The sequence below is a fragment of the Coregonus lavaretus genome (assembly GCF_964263955.1).
Source record: "Coregonus lavaretus genome assembly, contig: HAP1_SCAFFOLD_261, whole genome shotgun sequence".
NCBI classification, from domain to species: Eukaryota; Metazoa; Chordata; class Actinopteri; order Salmoniformes; family Salmonidae; genus Coregonus; species Coregonus lavaretus.
In genome coordinates, this window is record NW_028164878.1 from 105524 (window position 1) to 125505 (window position 19982).

The 19982-nt window shown below is 42.5% G+C and overlaps 1 protein-coding gene across 1 annotated transcript in view; it reads left to right on the forward strand.

The window, feature by feature from the left end:
• trpm2 (transient receptor potential cation channel, subfamily M, member 2) overlaps window positions 1–19982 on the forward strand; it is a gene marked incomplete at both ends in the record, with an annotated part of 163926 nt that overhangs the window by 31950 nt on the left and 111994 nt on the right. Inside the window, 2 exons of the mRNA XM_084191567.1 lie at window positions 15415–15577; window positions 15699–15879. Coding sequence (XP_084047693.1) covers window positions 15415–15577; window positions 15699–15879 — 344 coding nt within the window. The remainder of the gene's footprint in view (window positions 1–15414; window positions 15578–15698; window positions 15880–19982) is intronic.

The window sequence follows — 19982 nt, forward strand, 5'->3', positions numbered from 1 at the left end:
TATAATGTACTGTACACTGGGTTAGAGGATTATACTGTACACTGGGTTAGAGGATTATACTGTACGCTGGGTTAGAGGATTATACTGTACACTGGGTTAGAGGATTATACTGTACACTGGGTTAGAGGATTATACTGTACGCTGGGTTAGAGGATTATACTGTACACTGGGTTAGAGGATTATACTGTACGCTGGGTTAGAGGATTATACTGTACGCTGGGTTAGAGGATTAAACTGTACGCTGGGTTAGAGGATTATACTGTACGCTGGGTTAGAGGATTATAATGTACTGTACACTGGGTTAGAGGATTATACTGTAAACTGGGTTAGAGGATTGTACTGTACACTGGGTTAGAGGATTATACTGTACGCTGGGTTAGAGGATTATACTGTACGCTGGGTTAGAGGATTATACTGTACGCTGGGTTAGAGGATTATACTGTACGCTGGGTTAGAGGATTATAATGTACTGTACACTGGGTTAGAGGATTATACTGTACGCTGGGTTAGAGGATTATACTGTACGCTGGGTTAGAGGATTATACTGTACGCTGGGTTAGAGGATTATAATGTACTGTACACTGGGTTAGAGGATTATACTGTACGCTGGGTTAGAGGATTATACTGTACGCTGGGTTAGAGGATTATACTGTACACTGGGTTAGAGGATTATAATGTACTGTACGCTGGGTTAGAGGATTATACTGTACGCTGGGTTAGAGGATTATAATGTACTGTACGCTGGGTTAGAGGATTATACTGTACGCTGGGTTAGAGGATTATACTGTACACTGGGTTAGAGGATTATACTGTACACTGGGTTAGAGGATTATACTGTACGCTGGGTTAGAGGATTATACTGTACACTGGGTTAGAGGATTATACTGTACTGTACACTGGGTTAGAGGATTATACTGTACGCTGGGTTAGAGGATTATACTGTACGCTGGGTTAGAGGATTATACTGTACGCTGGGTTAGAGGATTATACTGTACGCTGGGTTAGAGGTTTATAATGTACGCTGGGTTAGAGGATTATACTGTACGCTGGGTTAGAGGATTATACTGTACGCTGGGTTAGAGGATTATACTGTACACTGGGTTAGAGGATTATGCTGTACACTGGGTTAGAGGATTATACTGTACTGTACCCTGGGTTAGAGGATTATACTGTACTGTACCCTGGGTTAGAGGATTATACTGTACGCTGGGTTAGAGGATTATACTGTACGCTGGGTTAGAGGATTATAATGTACTGTACACTGGGTTAGAGGATTATACTGTACACTGGGTTAGAGGATTATACTGTACGCTGGGTTAGAGGATTATAATGTACTGTACACTGGGTTAGAGGATTATACTGTACACTGGGTTAGAGGATTATACTGTACGCTGGGTTAGAGGATTATACTGTACGCTGGGTTAGAGGATTATACTGTACGCTGGGTTAGAGGATTATACTGTACGCTGGGTTAGAGGATTATAATGTACTGTACACTGGGTTAGAGGATTATACTGTACACTGGGTTAGAGGATTATACTGTACGCTGGGTTAGAGGATTATAATGTACTGTACACTGGGTTAGAGGATTATACTGTACACTGGGTTAGAGGATTATACTGTACGCTGGGTTAGAGGATTATACTGTACACTGGGTTAGAGGATTATACTGTACGCTGGGTTAGAGGATTATAATGTACTGTACACAGGGTTAGAGGATTATACTGTACGCTGGGTTAGAGGATTATAATGTACTGTACACTGGGTTAGAGGATTATACTGTACACTGGGTTAGAGGATTATACTGTACACTGGGTTAGAGGATTATACTGTACACTGGGTTAGAGGATTATACTGTACACTGGGTTAGAGGATTATACTGTACGCTGGGTTAGAGGATTATACTGTACACTGGGTTAGGGGATTATAATGTACTGTACACTGGGTTAGAGGATTATACTGTACACTGGGTTAGAGGATTATACTGTACGCTGGGTTAGAGGATTATAATGTACTGTACACTGGGTTAGAGGATTATACTGTACGCTGGGTTAGAGGATTATACTGTACGCTGGGTTAGAGGATTATACTGTACACTGGGTTAGAGGATTATACTGTACGCTGGGTTAGAGGATTATACTGTACACTGGGTTAGAGGATTATACTGTACGCTGGGTTAGAGGATTATACTGTACACTGGGTTAGAGGATTATACTGTACACTGGGTTAGAGGATTATACTGTACGCTGGGTTAGAGGATTATACTGTACACTGGGTTAGAGGATTATACTGTACACTGGGTTAGAGGATTATACTGTACGCTGGGTTAGAGGATTATACTGTACGCTGGGTTAGAGGATTATACTGTACACTGGGTTAGAGGATTATACTGTACACTGGGTTAGAGGATTATACTGTACACTGGGTTAGAGGATTATACTGTACTGTACACTGGGTTAGAGGATTATACTGTACGCTGGGTTAGAGGATTATACTGTACGCTGGGTTAGAGGATTATACTGTACACTGGGTTAGAGGATTATACTGTACACTGGGTTAGAGGATTATACTGTACGCTGGGTTAGAGGATTATACTGTACGCTGGGTTAGAGGATTATACTGTACACTGGGTTAGAGGATTATACTGTACACTGGGTTAGAGGATTATACTGTACGCTGGGTTAGAGGATTATACTGTACACTGGGTTAGAGGATTATACTGTACGCTGGGTTAGAGGATTATACTGTACACTGGGTTAGAGGATTGTACTGTACACTGGGTTAGAGGATTATACTGTACGCTGGGTTAGAGGATTATACTGTACACTGGGTTAGAGGATTATACTGTACACTGGGTTAGAGGATTATACTGTACACTGGGTTAGAGGATTATACTGTACACTGGGTTAGAGGATTATACTGTACACTGGGTTAGAGGATTATACTGTACGCTGGGTTAGAGGATTATACTGTACACTGGGTTAGGGGATTATAATGTACTGTACACTGGGTTAGAGGATTATACTGTACACTGGGTTAGAGGATTATACTGTACGCTGGGTTAGAGGATTATAATGTACTGTACACTGGGTTAGAGGATTATACTGTACGCTGGGTTAGAGGATTATACTGTACGCTGGGTTAGAGGATTATACTGTACACTGGGTTAGAGGATTATACTGTACGCTGGGTTAGAGGATTATACTGTACACTGGGTTAGAGGATTATACTGTACGCTGGGTTAGAGGATTATACTGTACACTGGGTTAGAGGATTATACTGTACACTGGGTTAGAGGATTATACTGTACGCTGGGTTAGAGGATTATACTGTACACTGGGTTAGAGGATTATACTGTACACTGGGTTAGAGGATTATACTGTACGCTGGGTTAGAGGATTATACTGTACGCTGGGTTAGAGGATTATACTGTACACTGGGTTAGAGGATTATACTGTACACTGGGTTAGAGGATTATACTGTACACTGGGTTAGAGGATTATACTGTACTGTACACTGGGTTAGAGGATTATACTGTACGCTGGGTTAGAGGATTATACTGTACGCTGGGTTAGAGGATTATACTGTACGCTGGGTTAGAGGATTATACTGTACGCTGGGTTAGAGGATTATAATGTACGCTGGGTTAGAGGATTATACTGTACGCTGGGTTAGAGGATTATACTGTACGCTGGGTTAGAGGATTATACTGTACACTGGGTTAGAGGATTATGCTGTACACTGGGTTAGAGGATTATACTGTACTGTACCCTGGGTTAGAGGATTATACTGTACTGTACCCTGGGTTAGAGGATTATACTGTACGCTGGGTTAGAGGATTATACTGTACGCTGGGTTAGAGGATTATAATGTACTGTACACTGGGTTAGAGGATTATACTGTACACTGGGTTAGAGGATTATACTGTACGCTGGGTTAGAGGATTATAATGTACTGTACACTGGGTTAGAGGATTATACTGTACACTGGGTTAGAGGATTATACTGTACGCTGGGTTAGAGGATTATACTGTACGCTGGGTTAGAGGATTATACTGTACGCTGGGTTAGAGGATTATACTGTACGCTGGGTTAGAGGATTATAATGTACTGTACACTGGGTTAGAGGATTATACTGTACACTGGGTTAGAGGATTATACTGTACGCTGGGTTAGAGGATTATAATGTACTGTACACTGGGTTAGAGGATTATACTGTACACTGGGTTAGAGGATTATACTGTACGCTGGGTTAGAGGATTATACTGTACACTGGGTTAGAGGATTATACTGTACGCTGGGTTAGAGGATTATAATGTACTGTACACTGGGTTAGAGGATTATACTGTACGCTGGGTTAGAGGATTATAATGTACTGTACACTGGGTTAGAGGATTATACTGTACACTGGGTTAGAGGATTATACTGTACACTGGGTTAGAGGATTATACTGTACACTGGGTTAGAGGATTATACTGTACACTGGGTTAGAGGATTATACTGTACGCTGGGTTAGAGGATTATACTGTACACTGGGTTAGGGGATTATAATGTACTGTACACTGGGTTAGAGGATTATACTGTACACTGGGTTAGAGGATTATACTGTACGCTGGGTTAGAGGATTATAATGTACTGTACACTGGGTTAGAGGATTATACTGTACGCTGGGTTAGAGGATTATACTGTACGCTGGGTTAGAGGATTATACTGTACACTGGGTTAGAGGATTATACTGTACGCTGGGTTAGAGGATTATACTGTACACTGGGTTAGAGGATTATACTGTACGCTGGGTTAGAGGATTATACTGTACACTGGGTTAGAGGATTATACTGTACACTGGGTTAGAGGATTATACTGTACGCTGGGTTAGAGGATTATACTGTACACTGGGTTAGAGGATTATACTGTACACTGGGTTAGAGGATTATACTGTACGCTGGGTTAGAGGATTATACTGTACGCTGGGTTAGAGGATTATACTGTACACTGGGTTAGAGGATTATACTGTACACTGGGTTAGAGGATTATACTGTACACTGGGTTAGAGGATTATACTGTACTGTACACTGGGTTAGAGGATTATACTGTACGCTGGGTTAGAGGATTATACTGTACGCTGGGTTAGAGGATTATACTGTACGCTGGGTTAGAGGATTATACTGTACGCTGGGTTAGAGGATTATAATGTACGCTGGGTTAGAGGATTATACTGTACGCTGGGTTAGAGGATTATACTGTACGCTGGGTTAGAGGATTATACTGTACACTGGGTTAGAGGATTATGCTGTACACTGGGTTAGAGGATTATACTGTACTGTACCCTGGGTTAGAGGATTATACTGTACTGTACCCTGGGTTAGAGGATTATACTGTACGCTGGGTTAGAGGATTATACTGTACGCTGGGTTAGAGGATTATAATGTACTGTACACTGGGTTAGAGGATTATACTGTACACTGGGTTAGAGGATTATACTGTACGCTGGGTTAGAGGATTATAATGTACTGTACACTGGGTTAGAGGATTATACTGTACACTGGGTTAGAGGATTATACTGTACGCTGGGTTAGAGGATTATACTGTACGCTGGGTTAGAGGATTATACTGTACGCTGGGTTAGAGGATTATACTGTACGCTGGGTTAGAGGATTATAATGTACTGTACACTGGGTTAGAGGATTATACTGTACACTGGGTTAGAGGATTATACTGTACGCTGGGTTAGAGGATTATAATGTACTGTACACTGGGTTAGAGGATTATACTGTACACTGGGTTAGAGGATTATACTGTACGCTGGGTTAGAGGATTATACTGTACACTGGGTTAGAGGATTATACTGTACGCTGGGTTAGAGGATTATAATGTACTGTACACTGGGTTAGAGGATTATACTGTACGCTGGGTTAGAGGATTATAATGTACTGTACACTGGGTTAGAGGATTATACTGTACACTGGGTTAGAGGATTATACTGTACACTGGGTTAGAGGATTATACTGTACACTGGGTTAGAGGATTATACTGTACACTGGGTTAGAGGATTATACTGTACACTGGGTTAGAGGATTATACTGTACACTGGGTTAGAGGATTATACTGTACACTGGGTTAGAGGATTATACTGTACACTGGGTTAGAGGATTGTACTGTACACTGGGTTAGAGGATTATACTGTACGCTGGGTTAGAGGATTATACTGTACACTGGGTTAGAGGATTATACTGTACACTGGGTTAGAGGATTATACTGTACACTGGGTTAGAGGATTATACTGTACACTGGGTTAGAGGATTATACTGTACGCTGGGTTAGAGGATTATACTGTACGCTGGGTTAGAGGATTATAATGTACTGTACACTGGGTTAGAGGATTATACTGTACACTGGGTTAGAGGATTATACTGTACACTGGGTTAGAGGATTATACTGTACGCTGGGTTAGAGGATTATACTGTACGCTGGGTTAGAGGATTATACTGTACGCTGGGTTAGAGGATTATAATGTACTGTACACTGGGTTAGAGGATTATACTGTACTGTACACTGGGTTAGAGGATTATACTGTACGCTGGGTTAGTGGATTATAATGTACTGTACACTGGGTTAGAGGATTATACTGTACACTGGGTTAGAGGATTATAATGTACTGTACGCTGGGTTAGAGGATTATACTGTACGCTGGGTTAGAGGATTATACTGTACACTTGGTTAGAGGATTATACTGTACACTGGGTTAGAGGATTATACTGTACACTGGGTTAGAGGATTATACTGTACGCTGGGTTAGAGGATTATACTGTACACTGGGTTAGAGGATTATACTGTACTGTACACTGGGTTAGAGGATTATACTGTACGCTGGGTTAGAGGATTATACTGTACTGTACACTGGGTTAGAGGATTATACTGTACACTGGGTTAGAGGATTATACTGTACACTGGGTTAGAGGATTATACTGTACACTGGGTTAGAGGATTATACTGTACGCTGGGTTAGAGGATTATACTGTACGCTGGGTTAGAGGATTATAATGTACTGTACACTGGGTTAGAGGATTATACTGTACACTGGGTTAGAGGATTATACTGTACGCTGGGTTAGAGGATTATAATGTACTGTACACTGGGTTAGAGGATTATACTGTACACTGGGTTAGAGGATTATACTGTACGCTGGGTTAGAGGATTATACTGTACGCTGGGTTAGAGGATTATACTGTACGCTGGGTTAGAGGATTATACTGTACGCTGGGTTAGAGGATTATAATGTACTGTACACTGGGTTAGAGGATTATACTGTACACTGGGTTAGAGGATTATACTGTACGCTGGGTTAGAGGATTATAATGTACTGTACACTGGGTTAGAGGATTATACTGTACACTGGGTTAGAGGATTATACTGTACGCTGGGTTAGAGGATTATACTGTACACTGGGTTAGAGGATTATACTGTACGCTGGGTTAGAGGATTATAATGTACTGTACACTGGGTTAGAGGATTATACTGTACGCTGGGTTAGAGGATTATAATGTACTGTACACTGGGTTAGAGGATTATACTGTACACTGGGTTAGAGGATTATACTGTACACTGGGTTAGAGGATTATACTGTACACTGGGTTAGAGGATTATACTGTACACTGGGTTAGAGGATTATACTGTACACTGGGTTAGAGGATTATACTGTACACTGGGTTAGAGGATTATACTGTACACTGGGTTAGAGGATTATACTGTACACTGGGTTAGAGGATTGTACTGTACACTGGGTTAGAGGATTATACTGTACGCTGGGTTAGAGGATTATACTGTACACTGGGTTAGAGGATTATACTGTACACTGGGTTAGAGGATTATACTGTACACTTGGTTAGAGGATTATACTGTACACTGGGTTAGAGGATTATACTGTACGCTGGGTTAGAGGATTATACTGTACGCTGGGTTAGAGGATTATAATGTACTGTACACTGGGTTAGAGGATTATACTGTACACTGGGTTAGAGGATTATACTGTACACTGGGTTAGAGGATTATACTGTACGCTGGGTTAGAGGATTATACTGTACGCTGGGTTAGAGGATTATACTGTACGCTGGGTTAGAGGATTATAATGTACTGTACACTGGGTTAGAGGATTATACTGTACTGTACACTGGGTTAGAGGATTATACTGTACGCTGGGTTAGTGGATTATAATGTACTGTACACTGGGTTAGAGGATTATACTGTACACTGGGTTAGAGGATTATAATGTACTGTACGCTGGGTTAGAGGATTATACTGTACGCTGGGTTAGAGGATTATACTGTACACTTGGTTAGAGGATTATACTGTACACTGGGTTAGAGGATTATACTGTACACTGGGTTAGAGGATTATACTGTACGCTGGGTTAGAGGATTATACTGTACACTGGGTTAGAGGATTATACTGTACTGTACACTGGGTTAGAGGATTATACTGTACGCTGGGTTAGAGGATTATACTGTACTGTACACTGGGTTAGAGGATTATACTGTACACTGGGTTAGAGGATTATACTGTACACTGGGTTAGAGGATTATACTGTACACTGGGTTAGAGGATTATACTGTACGCTGGGTTAGAGGATTATACTGTACGCTGGGTTAGAGGATTATACTGTACGCTGGGTTAGAGGATTATACTGTACGCTGGGTTAGAGGATTATACTGTACGCTGGGTTAGAGGATTATACTGTACACTGGGTTAGAGGATTATACTGTACGCTGGGTTAGAGGATTATACTGTACGCTGGGTTAGAGGATTATACTGTACGCTGGGTTAGAGGATTATACTGTACGCTGGGTTAGAGGATTATACTGTACGCTGGGTTAGAGGATTATACTGTACGCTGGGTTAGAGGATTATACTGTACGCTGGGTTAGAGGATTATACTGTACGCTGGGTTAGAGGATTATAATGTACTGTACGCTGGGTTAGAGGATTATACTGTACGCTGGGTTAGAGGATTATACTGTACGCTGGGTTAGAGGATTATACTGTACACTGGGTTAGAGGATTATACTGTACGCTGGGTTAGAGGATTATACTGTACACTGGGTTAGAGGATTATACTGTACGCTGGGTTAGAGGATTATACTGTACGCTGGGTTAGAGGATTATACTGTACACTGGGTTAGAGGATTATACTGTACGCTGGGTTAGAGGATTATACTGTACACTGGGTTAGAGGATTATACTGTACGCTGGGTTAGAGGATTATACTGTACACTGGGTTAGAGGATTATACTGTACGCTGGGTTAGAGGATTATACTGTACGCTGGGTTAGAGGATTATACTGTACGCTGGGTTAGAGGATTATACTGTACACTGGGTTAGAGGATTATACTGTACGCTGGGTTAGAGGATTATACTGTACGCTGGGTTAGAGGATTATACTGTACGCTGGGTTAGAGGATTATACTGTACGCTGGGTTAGAGGATTATACTGTACGCTGGGTTAGAGGATTATACTGTACACTGGGTTAGAGGATTATACTGTTCACTGGGTTAGAGGATTATACTGTACACTGGGTTAGAGGATTATACTGTACGCTGGGTTAGAGGATTATACTGTACACTGGGTTAGAGGATTATACTGTACGCTGGGTTAGAGGATTATACTGTACACTGGGTTAGAGGATTATACTGTACGCTGGGTTAGAGGATTATACTGTACACTGGGTTAGAGGATTATACTGTACACTGGGTTAGAGGATTATACTGTACACTGGGTTAGAGGATTATACTGTACACTGGGTTAGAGGATTATACTGTACTGTACACTGGGTTAGAGGATTATACTGTACGCTGGGTTAGAGGATTATACTGTACTGTACACTGGGTTAGAGGATTATACTGTACACTGGGTTAGAGGATTATACTGTACGCTGGGTTAGAGGATTATACTGTACACTGGGTTAGAGGATTATACTGTACACTGGGTTAGAGGATTATACTGTACACTGGGTTAGAGGATTATACTGTACACTGGGTTAGAGGATTATACTGTACACTGGGTTAGAGGATTATACTGTACGCTGGGTTAGAGGATTATACTGTACACTGGGTTAGAGGATTATACTGTACACTGGGTTAGAGGATTATACTGTACGCTGGGTTAGAGGATTATACTGTACACTGGGTTAGAGGATTATAATGTACTGTACACTGGGTTAGAGGATTATACTGTACGCTGGGTTAGAGGATTATACTGTACGCTGGGTTAGAGGATTATACTGTACACTGGGTTAGAGGATTATACTGTACACTGGGTTAGAGGATTATACTGTACTGTACACTGGGTTAGAGGATTATACTGTACACTGGGTTAGAGGATTATACTGTACACTGGGTTAGAGGATTATACTGTACTGTACACTGGGTTAGAGGATTATACTGTACGCTGGGTTAGAGGATTATACTGTACACTGGGTTAGAGGATTATACTGTACTGTACCCTGGGTTAGAGGATTATACTGTACTGTACCCTGGGTTAGAGGATTATACTGTACGCTGGGTTAGAGGATTATACTGTACGCTGGGTTAGAGGATTATAATGTACTGTACACTGGGTTAGAGGATTATACTGTACACTGGGTTAGAGGATTATACTGTACGCTGGGTTAGAGGATTATAATGTACTGTACACTGGGTTAGAGGATTATACTGTACGCTGGGTTAGAGGATTATACTGTACGCTGGGTTAGAGGATTATAATGTACTGTACACTGGGTTAGAGGATTATACTGTACACTGGGTTAGAGGATTATACTGTACGCTGGGTTAGAGGATTATAATGTACTGTACACTGGGTTAGAGGATTATACTGTACACTGGGTTAGAGGATTATACTGTACGCTGGGTTAGAGGATTATACTGTACACTGGGTTAGAGGATTATACTGTACGCTGGGTTAGAGGATTATACTGTACGCTGGGTTAGAGGATTATACTGTACACTGGGTTAGAGGATTATACTGTACACTGGGTTAGAGGATTATACTGTACACTGGGTTAGAGGATTATACTGTACACTGGGTTAGAGGATTATACTGTACACTGGGTTAGAGGATTATACTGTACACTGGGTTAGAGGATTATACTCTACGCTGGGTTAGAGGATTATAATGTACTGTACCCTGGGTTAGAGGATTATACTGTACACTGGGTTAGAGGATTATACTGTACACTGGGTTAGAGGATTATACTGTACACTGGGTTAGAGGATTATACTGTACACTGGGTTAGAGGATTATACTGTACACTGGGTTAGAGGATTATACTGTACGCTGGGTTAGAGGATTATACTGTACGCTGGGTTAGAGGATTATAATGTACTGTACACTGGGTTAGAGGATTATACTGTACGCTGGGTTAGAGGATTATACTGTACGCTGGGTTAGAGGATTATACTGTACTGTACACTGGGTTAGAGGATTATAATGTACTGTACACTGGGTTAGAGGATTATACTGTAATGTTTGGTGGGTTAGAGGATTATACTGTAATGTTTGGTGGGTTAGATGATTATACTGTAATGTTTGGTGGGTTAGAGGATTATACTGTACTGTACACTGGGTTACAGCATTATAATGTACTGTACACTGGGTTAGAGGATTATACTGTAATGTTTGGTGGGTTAGATGATTATACTGTAATGTTTGGTGGGTTAGAGGATTATACTGTACGCTGGGTTAGAGGATTGTACTGTACTGTACGCTGGGTTATAGGATTAAACTGTACCATATTCAGAGTTACAGGATTATACTTCACTGTTCCCTGGGTTACAGGATTATACTGTACTCTATGCTGGGTTAGAGGATTATACTGTACTGTGCTATACGTTAGGTTAGAGGATTATACTGTACTGTACTCTGGGTTAGATGTTTATACTGTTCTGTACTCTAAATGTACCGGATTATACTGTAACATATGCTAGGTTAGAGGATTATACTGTGCTGTACGCTGGGTTATAGGATTATACTAAACTTTATGGTGAGTTAAAGGATTATAATGTACTGTACACTGGCTAAAATTACTATACTGTATTGTACACTGATGAGGGGTTCATATCCCCTCATCAGTACCTGTAGAAGTGTTCCCTCTTCCCCCTTGTCTTTGTGTGTGATTGTTTATTGTGAGGAGAGTGAAGCTCGGTTGAGCTCCTTGTATTTGGTATCACCAGGTTATTTTCCCTGTGTGCCTGTTTGGTTCCAGTGCACCTGTTTTGCCCACTGGACTGTTTTGACGCATTACTGCGTAACTCTGTATTCCGGAATAAATCCTGTTATTCTGTGATTTACCCTCCTGCGCCTGACTCCTTCAAATCACCCATCATGCTTTGAGTACTTGTCCTGGTATTCTGTCTGTCCCTGCGGCCTTGTGAATGTTAACTATAGAAGGCCTAACTATGATATTATTACTAGGGGTGTGCGGAGTAGTAGGACAAAACAAGTATCGTAACGGATATCGGCAATTCTATGGATACGATTATGAACAGAGTATTTTTTGTAATTTTCTGTGATCTGGGAGAAAAACAAATATTTGGGTGCCAGCACGCATCTTTCTCATGTCAGTCAGTCAAGTGAGCTGCTATGTGGTCTAAATAAACTCAACTGGCTAGTTTGCCTGTCTATAAGAGAAGGGTGGGCTGTACGTTGATCCTGCTGCTCTGATTGGATAGAGTAAAGCTGTATTTCTCCGTCCACACACTTCATCATTTCACCTGATCAGTTTTTCTCTCATGTTTTTGGTCTGATCATTTAGATTGCTGGTGCCTGTTACTATTACAAATCACATGACGAGGACGTTTGTTATCAAGCTAACAAGCGGGGCGAGGGTAGGGAACAAATATTAAACACTGATGCACAATCTGACTGAGTGAAAGCAAACTTGGCTGCCCGCTGCAAGATGAGGACACACAGACACATACACCCCTTCGCGCGCTGCTCCTAATCCGCAGCGTTTTTGCAGTGAGAACATGCAGGGAGGTATTTTGCGAACATATAATTAGGCATATTAAAACACTTTAGTTTTTTCAGATCATGAGCATCATCCGATCCGATCCAACTATCAACTGTCAATTTACGGATATGATTACGAATACAAGTATAGCCATGTCGGCACACCCCTAATGTTTAAAGGTCTTACTCACATCGGTTATGGAGAGCGAGATCACTCAGTCGTCCGGAACAGCTGGTGCTCTCATGCATGGTTCAGTGTTGCTTGCCTCGAAGCGAGCATAGAATGCATTTAGTTTGTCTGGGAGGTTTGCGTCACTGGGCCACTCAGGCTGGGTTTCCCTTTGTAATCCGTAATAGTCTGCAAACCCTGCCACATCCGATGAGCATTTGAGCCGGTGTAGTAGGACTCTATCTTAGTCCATGTCTGTTCCTTGAAAGCGGTAGCTCTAGCCTTTAACGTGGTATGGATACTGCCATAAATCCATTGCTTTTGGTTAGGGTACGTACGTACGGTCACTGTGGGGACGACGTCGTTGATGCACTTATTGATGAAGCCCGTGACTGATGTGGTAAAACTCCTCAATGCTGTTGGATGAATCCCGGAACATATCCCAGTCTGTGCTAGCAGAGCAGTCTTATAGCTTAGCATCCACTTCGTCGGACTGCTTCCGTGCTGAGCGTACTGAGCTCGTCACTGGTACTTCCTGTTTGAGTTTTTGCTTATAAACAGGAAGCAGGAGGAGAGATTCGTGGTCTGCAATTTACCATGATGTATTCTAGTTTGGATCAGCAAAAGCTGAAGACTTCCTTCACACTTGAAGCAGCACACCAGTTGTTGTTTACAAAGAGGCACACCCCTCCCCCTTTGGTTTTACCTGAGTCCGCTGTCCGGTCGTGACGAAGCATGGAGAAACCCTAGAGTTTTATGTCCATATCGTCCGTCAGTGGGCTTGGGCGGTATTCAGATTGTCATACCTTCATACCGACCTTGTGCCATATCGGGATATTCGGTAATACCGGCACTGAACACAAGGAGCGCTGTTTTCAAACCCTACTGATACTCTGTAATCCGTAGGTTAGCAATGCTAACAAGTACATGTAAAATCCCATAGAGAATACTAACTAAATGCTAACGAGCACATTGCGAATATTTTTACAGTTTCTGATCTAAACTATACAAGTAACTCAAAAATGCTACTCCCAGTTTGCTGAATGCACAAAACAAATATTAGCCAGCAAGGCTCTTGATCCAGGAGGGGATTCTCTGCTGTTACCAAGTAAATGCTTGATTTTGGAAGAAGCCAACCACTTAGCTAGATAGCTAACTAGCTACTAAATTAGCAACCCAGACGCACAACTGCAGAGCATTTAGCACATTTTAGACAGTTACCTTAATAGTTATAATATATCTAGCTGGAAAACATTTATTTGTGAATTCAATACTGTAATTAGATCACCTGACGCATGTGACCACAGTGAGTGACACACAAGACTCCGGTCTCTCGTTGTTGTATGCTTATGAACAAACATCAAGTGACACGTGACTGGGGACTACTGAAAGCTTCATAATAATGTGACAGTTGAAATTAAGAAAGCAATATTCTTTATCTCCTAATGTATTGCACAAGTTGACTGCAGGTATTTACTTAAAAAGTAGCTACAAATATTACAAATATTTTGTTTAACTTCAAAGAAAAAGTTTCAACGGTATTAAAAAACCATCCCTTGGCTTTTTCCAAATACCATGCTATAGGGCACATACGGTATATCGCCCAAGCCTATCAGCCAAGTTTCTGAAAAGTATAGAATATAATTTCCTGTTCTATAATGACTGGTTCTATAATGACTGGTTCTCTAATGACTGGTTCTCTAAATACTGGTTCTATAATGACTAGTTCTCTAATGACTGGTTCTCTAATGACTGGTTCTCTAATGACTGGTTCTCTAATGACTGGTTCTCTAATGACTAGTTCTCTAATGACTGGTTCTCTAATGACTAGTTCTCTAATGACTGGTTCTCTAATGACTGGTTCTATAATGGCTGGTTCTTTAATGACTGGTTCTCTGAAGACTGGTTCTATAATGACTATTTCTCTAATGTAAAAACAGATTTTAAAAAACACAGTGGGGACTGTGAAGCAACACAAACATAGACACAGACACATGCAAACACACACACAATATAACATACACACTATACACACAAGGTACACATGGATTATGTATTAGTATGTATATATGTGGTAGTGGAGTAGGGGCCTGAGGGCACACAGTGTGTTGTGAAATCTGTGAATGTATTGTAATGTTTTTAAAATTGTAGCTACCTTGGCAGGAACTAATGGGGATCCATAATACATACAAATACAAATGGTTCTCTAATGACTGGTTCTTTGATGACTGTTTGTCTTCCACAGAGAGGGGATCTGTAAGTGTGGTTACCAGAGGATCCACCATGTTGATGACTCTATCAAACCTGAGAACTGCCTGGGAGAGACATGGGCCAGACACCGACAGGAGGTCCCTACTGACGCTTATGGAGACATCAGGTTTGGTGACCTGGGACAGAAGATTGGCAAGGTACAAATTAAATCTGAATTTCAGTGAATTCATGTTAAGATGTATTCATTGTTGTCTTTTGTGTGTTAATACATGTATATGTGTCTGTCTGTGTGTCTGTGCCGTTCTGTGTGCTCTCCAGTACGTGCGTGTCTCCTCAGACACTTCTCCAGAACTGCTGTACCAGCTGCTGACAGAACAGTGGAAGCTCCCTCCTCCCAACCTGATCATCTCTGTCACCGGCGGGGCCAAGAACTTCTACATGAAACCTCACCTCACAGCACTGTTCCGCAGGGGCCTCATCAAAGTGGCACAGACTACAGGTAGAGTACTGACCTGACTACAAGTAACAACAGACTACAGGTAGAGTACTGACCTGACTACAGGTAACAACAGACTACAGGTAGAGTACTGACCTGACTACAGGTAACAACAGACTACAGGTAGAGTACTGACCTGACTACAGGTAACAACAGACTACAGGTGCAGTACTGACCTGACTACAGGTAACAACAGACTACAGGTAGAGTACTGACCTGACTACAGGTAACAACAGACTACAGGTAGAGTACTGACCTGACTACAGGTAACAACAGACTACAGGTAGAGTACTGACCTGACTACAGGTAACAACAGACTACAGGTAGAGTACTGACCTGACTACAGGTAACAACAGACTACAGGTAGAGTACTGACCTGACTACAGGTAACAACAGACTACAGGTAGAGTACTGACCTGACTACAGGTAACAACAGACTACAGGTAGAGTACTGACCTGACTACAGGTAACAACAGACTACAGGTAGAGTACTGACCTGACTACAGGTAACAACAGACTACAGGTAGAGTACTGACCTGACTACAGGTAACAACAGACTACAGGTAGAGTACTGACCTGACTACAGGTAACAACAGACTACAGGTAGAGTACTGACCTGACTACAGGTAACAACAGACTACAGGTAGAGTACTGACCTGACTACAGGTAACAACAGACTACAGGTAGAGTACTGACCTGACTACAGGTAACAACAGACTACAGGTGGAGTACTGACCTGACTACAGGTAACAACAGACTACAGGTGGAGTACTGACCTGACTACAGGTAACAACAGACTACAGGTGCAGTACTGACCTGACTACAGGTAACAACAGACTACAGGTGCAGTACTGACCTGACTACAGGTAACAACAGACTACAGGTAGAGTACTGACCTGATTACAGGTAACAACAGACTACAGGTAGAGTACTGACCTGACTACAGGTAACAACAGACTACAGGTAGAGTACTGACCTGACTACAGGTAACAACAGACTACAGGTAGAGTACTGACCTGACTACAGGTAACAACAGACTACAGGTAGAGTACTGACCTGACTACAGGTAACAACAGACTACAGGTAGAGTACTGACCTGACTACAGGTAACAACAGACACAGGTACAGTACTGACCTGACTACAGATAACAACAGACTACAGGTAGAGTACTGACCTGACTACAGGTAACAACAGACTACAGGTAGAGTACTGACCTGACTACAGGTAACAACAGACTACAGGTGCAGTACTGACCTGACTACAGGTAACAACAGACTACAGGTGGAGTACTGACCTGACTACAGGTAACAACAGACTACAGGTGCAGTACTGACCTGACTACAGGTAACAACAGACTACAGGTGCAGTACTGACCTGACTACAGGTAACAACAGACTACAGATAGAGTACTGACCTGACTACAGGTAACAACAGACTACAGGTAGAGTACTGACCTGACTACAGGTAACAACAGACTACAGGTAGAGTACTGACCTGACTACAGGTAACAACAGACTACAGGTAGAGTACTGACCTGACTACAGGTAACAACAGACTACAGGTAGAGTACTGACCTGACTACAGGTAACAACAGACTACAGGTGCAGTACTGACCTGACTACAGGTAACAACAGACTACAGGTAGAGTACTGACCTGACTACAGGTAACAACAGACTACAGGTAGAGTACTGACCTGACTACAGGTAACAACAGACTACAGGTAGAGTACTGACCTGACTACAGGTAACAACAGACTACAGGTAGAGTACTGACCTGACTACAGGTAACAACAGACACAGGTACAGTACTGACCTGACTACAGGTAACAACAGACTACAGGTAGAGTACTGACCTGACTACAGGTAACAACAGACTACAGGTAGAGTACTGACCTGACTACAGGTAACAACAGACTACAGGTGCAGTACTGACCTGACTACAGGTAACAACAGACTACAGGTGGAGTACTGACCTGAATACAGGTAACAACAGACTACAGGTGCAGTACTGACCTGACTACAGGTAACAACAGACTACAGGTGCAGTACTGACCTGACTACAGGTAACAACAGACTACAGGTAGAGTACTGACCTGACTACAGGTAACAACAGACTACAGGTGCAGTACTGACCTGACTACAGGTAACAACAGACTACAGGTGCAGTACTGACCTGACTACAGGTAACAACAGACTACAGGTAGAGTACTGACCTGATTACAGGTAACAACAGACTACAGGTAGAGTACTGACCTGACTACAGGTAACAACAGACTACAGGTAGAGTACTGACCTGACTACAGGTAACAACAGACTACAGGTAGAGTACTGACCTGACTACAGGTAACAACAGACTACAGGTAGAGTACTGACCTGACTACAGGTAACAACAGACTACAGGTAGAGTACTGACCTGACTACAGGTAACAACAGACTACAGGTAGAGTACTGACCTGACTACAGGTAACAACAGACTACAGGTAGAGTACTGACCTGACTACAGGTAACAACAGACTACAGGTAGAGTACTGACCTGACTACAGGGAACAACAGACTACAGGTAGAGTACTGACCTGACTACAGGTAACAACAGACTACAGGTAGAGTACTGACCTGACTACAGGTAACAACAGACTACAGGTGCAGTACTGACCTGACTACAGGTAACAACAGACTACAGGTAGAGTACTGACCTGACTACAGGTAACAACAGACTACAGGTGCAGTACTGACCTGACTACAGGTAACAACAGACTACAGGTAGAGTACTGACCTGACTACAGGTAACAACAGACTACAGGTGCAGTACTGACCTGACTACAGGTAACAACAGACTACAGGTAGAGTACTGACCTGACTACAGGTAACAACAGACTCGCCTGACTGACTGGCTCCAAACTACAGGTACAAGATAGGTCCAACAATATTGATCGTAATTGTATTTAGTTTAGGGTACAGTAAGCCTCAAAGAAAAGCAGAAACTTCACACTGCTCTTGCTAGTATCACTTATTTTATTCAAGCTTACGCCTCTACCTCTTGGCCTTCGTCAGAGCTTTTTATAGGTGCAGTAAGCCTGATCTGCTTCTCTTCCCCGTGGCAGACTTGTGGTACTGTCCTCTGTTGGTTTTGGGTGGAGAGTGCTGTTGTGTGCAGAATGTCCCTGGTTTGAGCCCTATTGTCGGTTGTCATGGCCTGTTGTCATGGCCTGTTGTCATGGCCTATGGTCTGTTGTCATGGTCTGTGGTCTGTTGTCATGGCCTGTTGTCATGGCCTATGGTCTGTTGTCATGGTCTGTGGTCTATTGTCATGGCCTGTTGTCATGGCCTGTGGTCTGTTGTCATGGCCTGTGGTCTGTTGTCATGGCCTGTGGTCTGTTGTCATGGCCTGTGGTCTGTTGTCATGGCCTGTGGTATGTTGGCATGGCCTGTGGTCTGTTGTCATGGCCTGTGGTCTGTTGTCATGGCCTGTGGTCTGTTGTCATGGCCTGTGGTCTGTTGTCATGGTCTGTGGTCTATTGTCATGGCCTGTTGTCATGGCCTGTGGTCTGTTGTCATGGCCTGTGGTATGTTGTCATGGCCTGTGGTCTGTTGTCATGGCCTGTGGTCTGTTGTCATAGCCTGTGGTCTGTTGGCATGGCCTGTGATCTGTTGTCATGGCCTGTGGTCTGTGGTCTGTTGTCATGGCCTGTGGTCTGTGGTCTGTTGTCATGGCCTGTGGTCTGTTGGCATGGCCTGTGATCTGTTGTCATGGCCTGTGGTCTGTGGTCTGTTGTCATGGCCTGTGGTCTGTGGTCTGTTCATGATTAACGACTCATGGTGTAATTGTAGTAATATACAGGAACTCGAGTCCTTCTGTTCACCCGACCTAGAATACCTCACAATCAAATGCCGACCGTATTATCTCCCAAGAGAATTCTCTTCGGTTATAGTCCCGGCCGTGTATATCCCCCCTCAAGCCGATACCACGACGGCCCTCAAAGAACTTCACTGGACTTTATGCAAACCACATATCCTGAGGCTGCATTTATTGTAGCCGGGGATTTTAACAAAGCAAATTTGAGGACTAGGCTGCCGAAGTTCTATCAACATATCGACTGTTGTACAC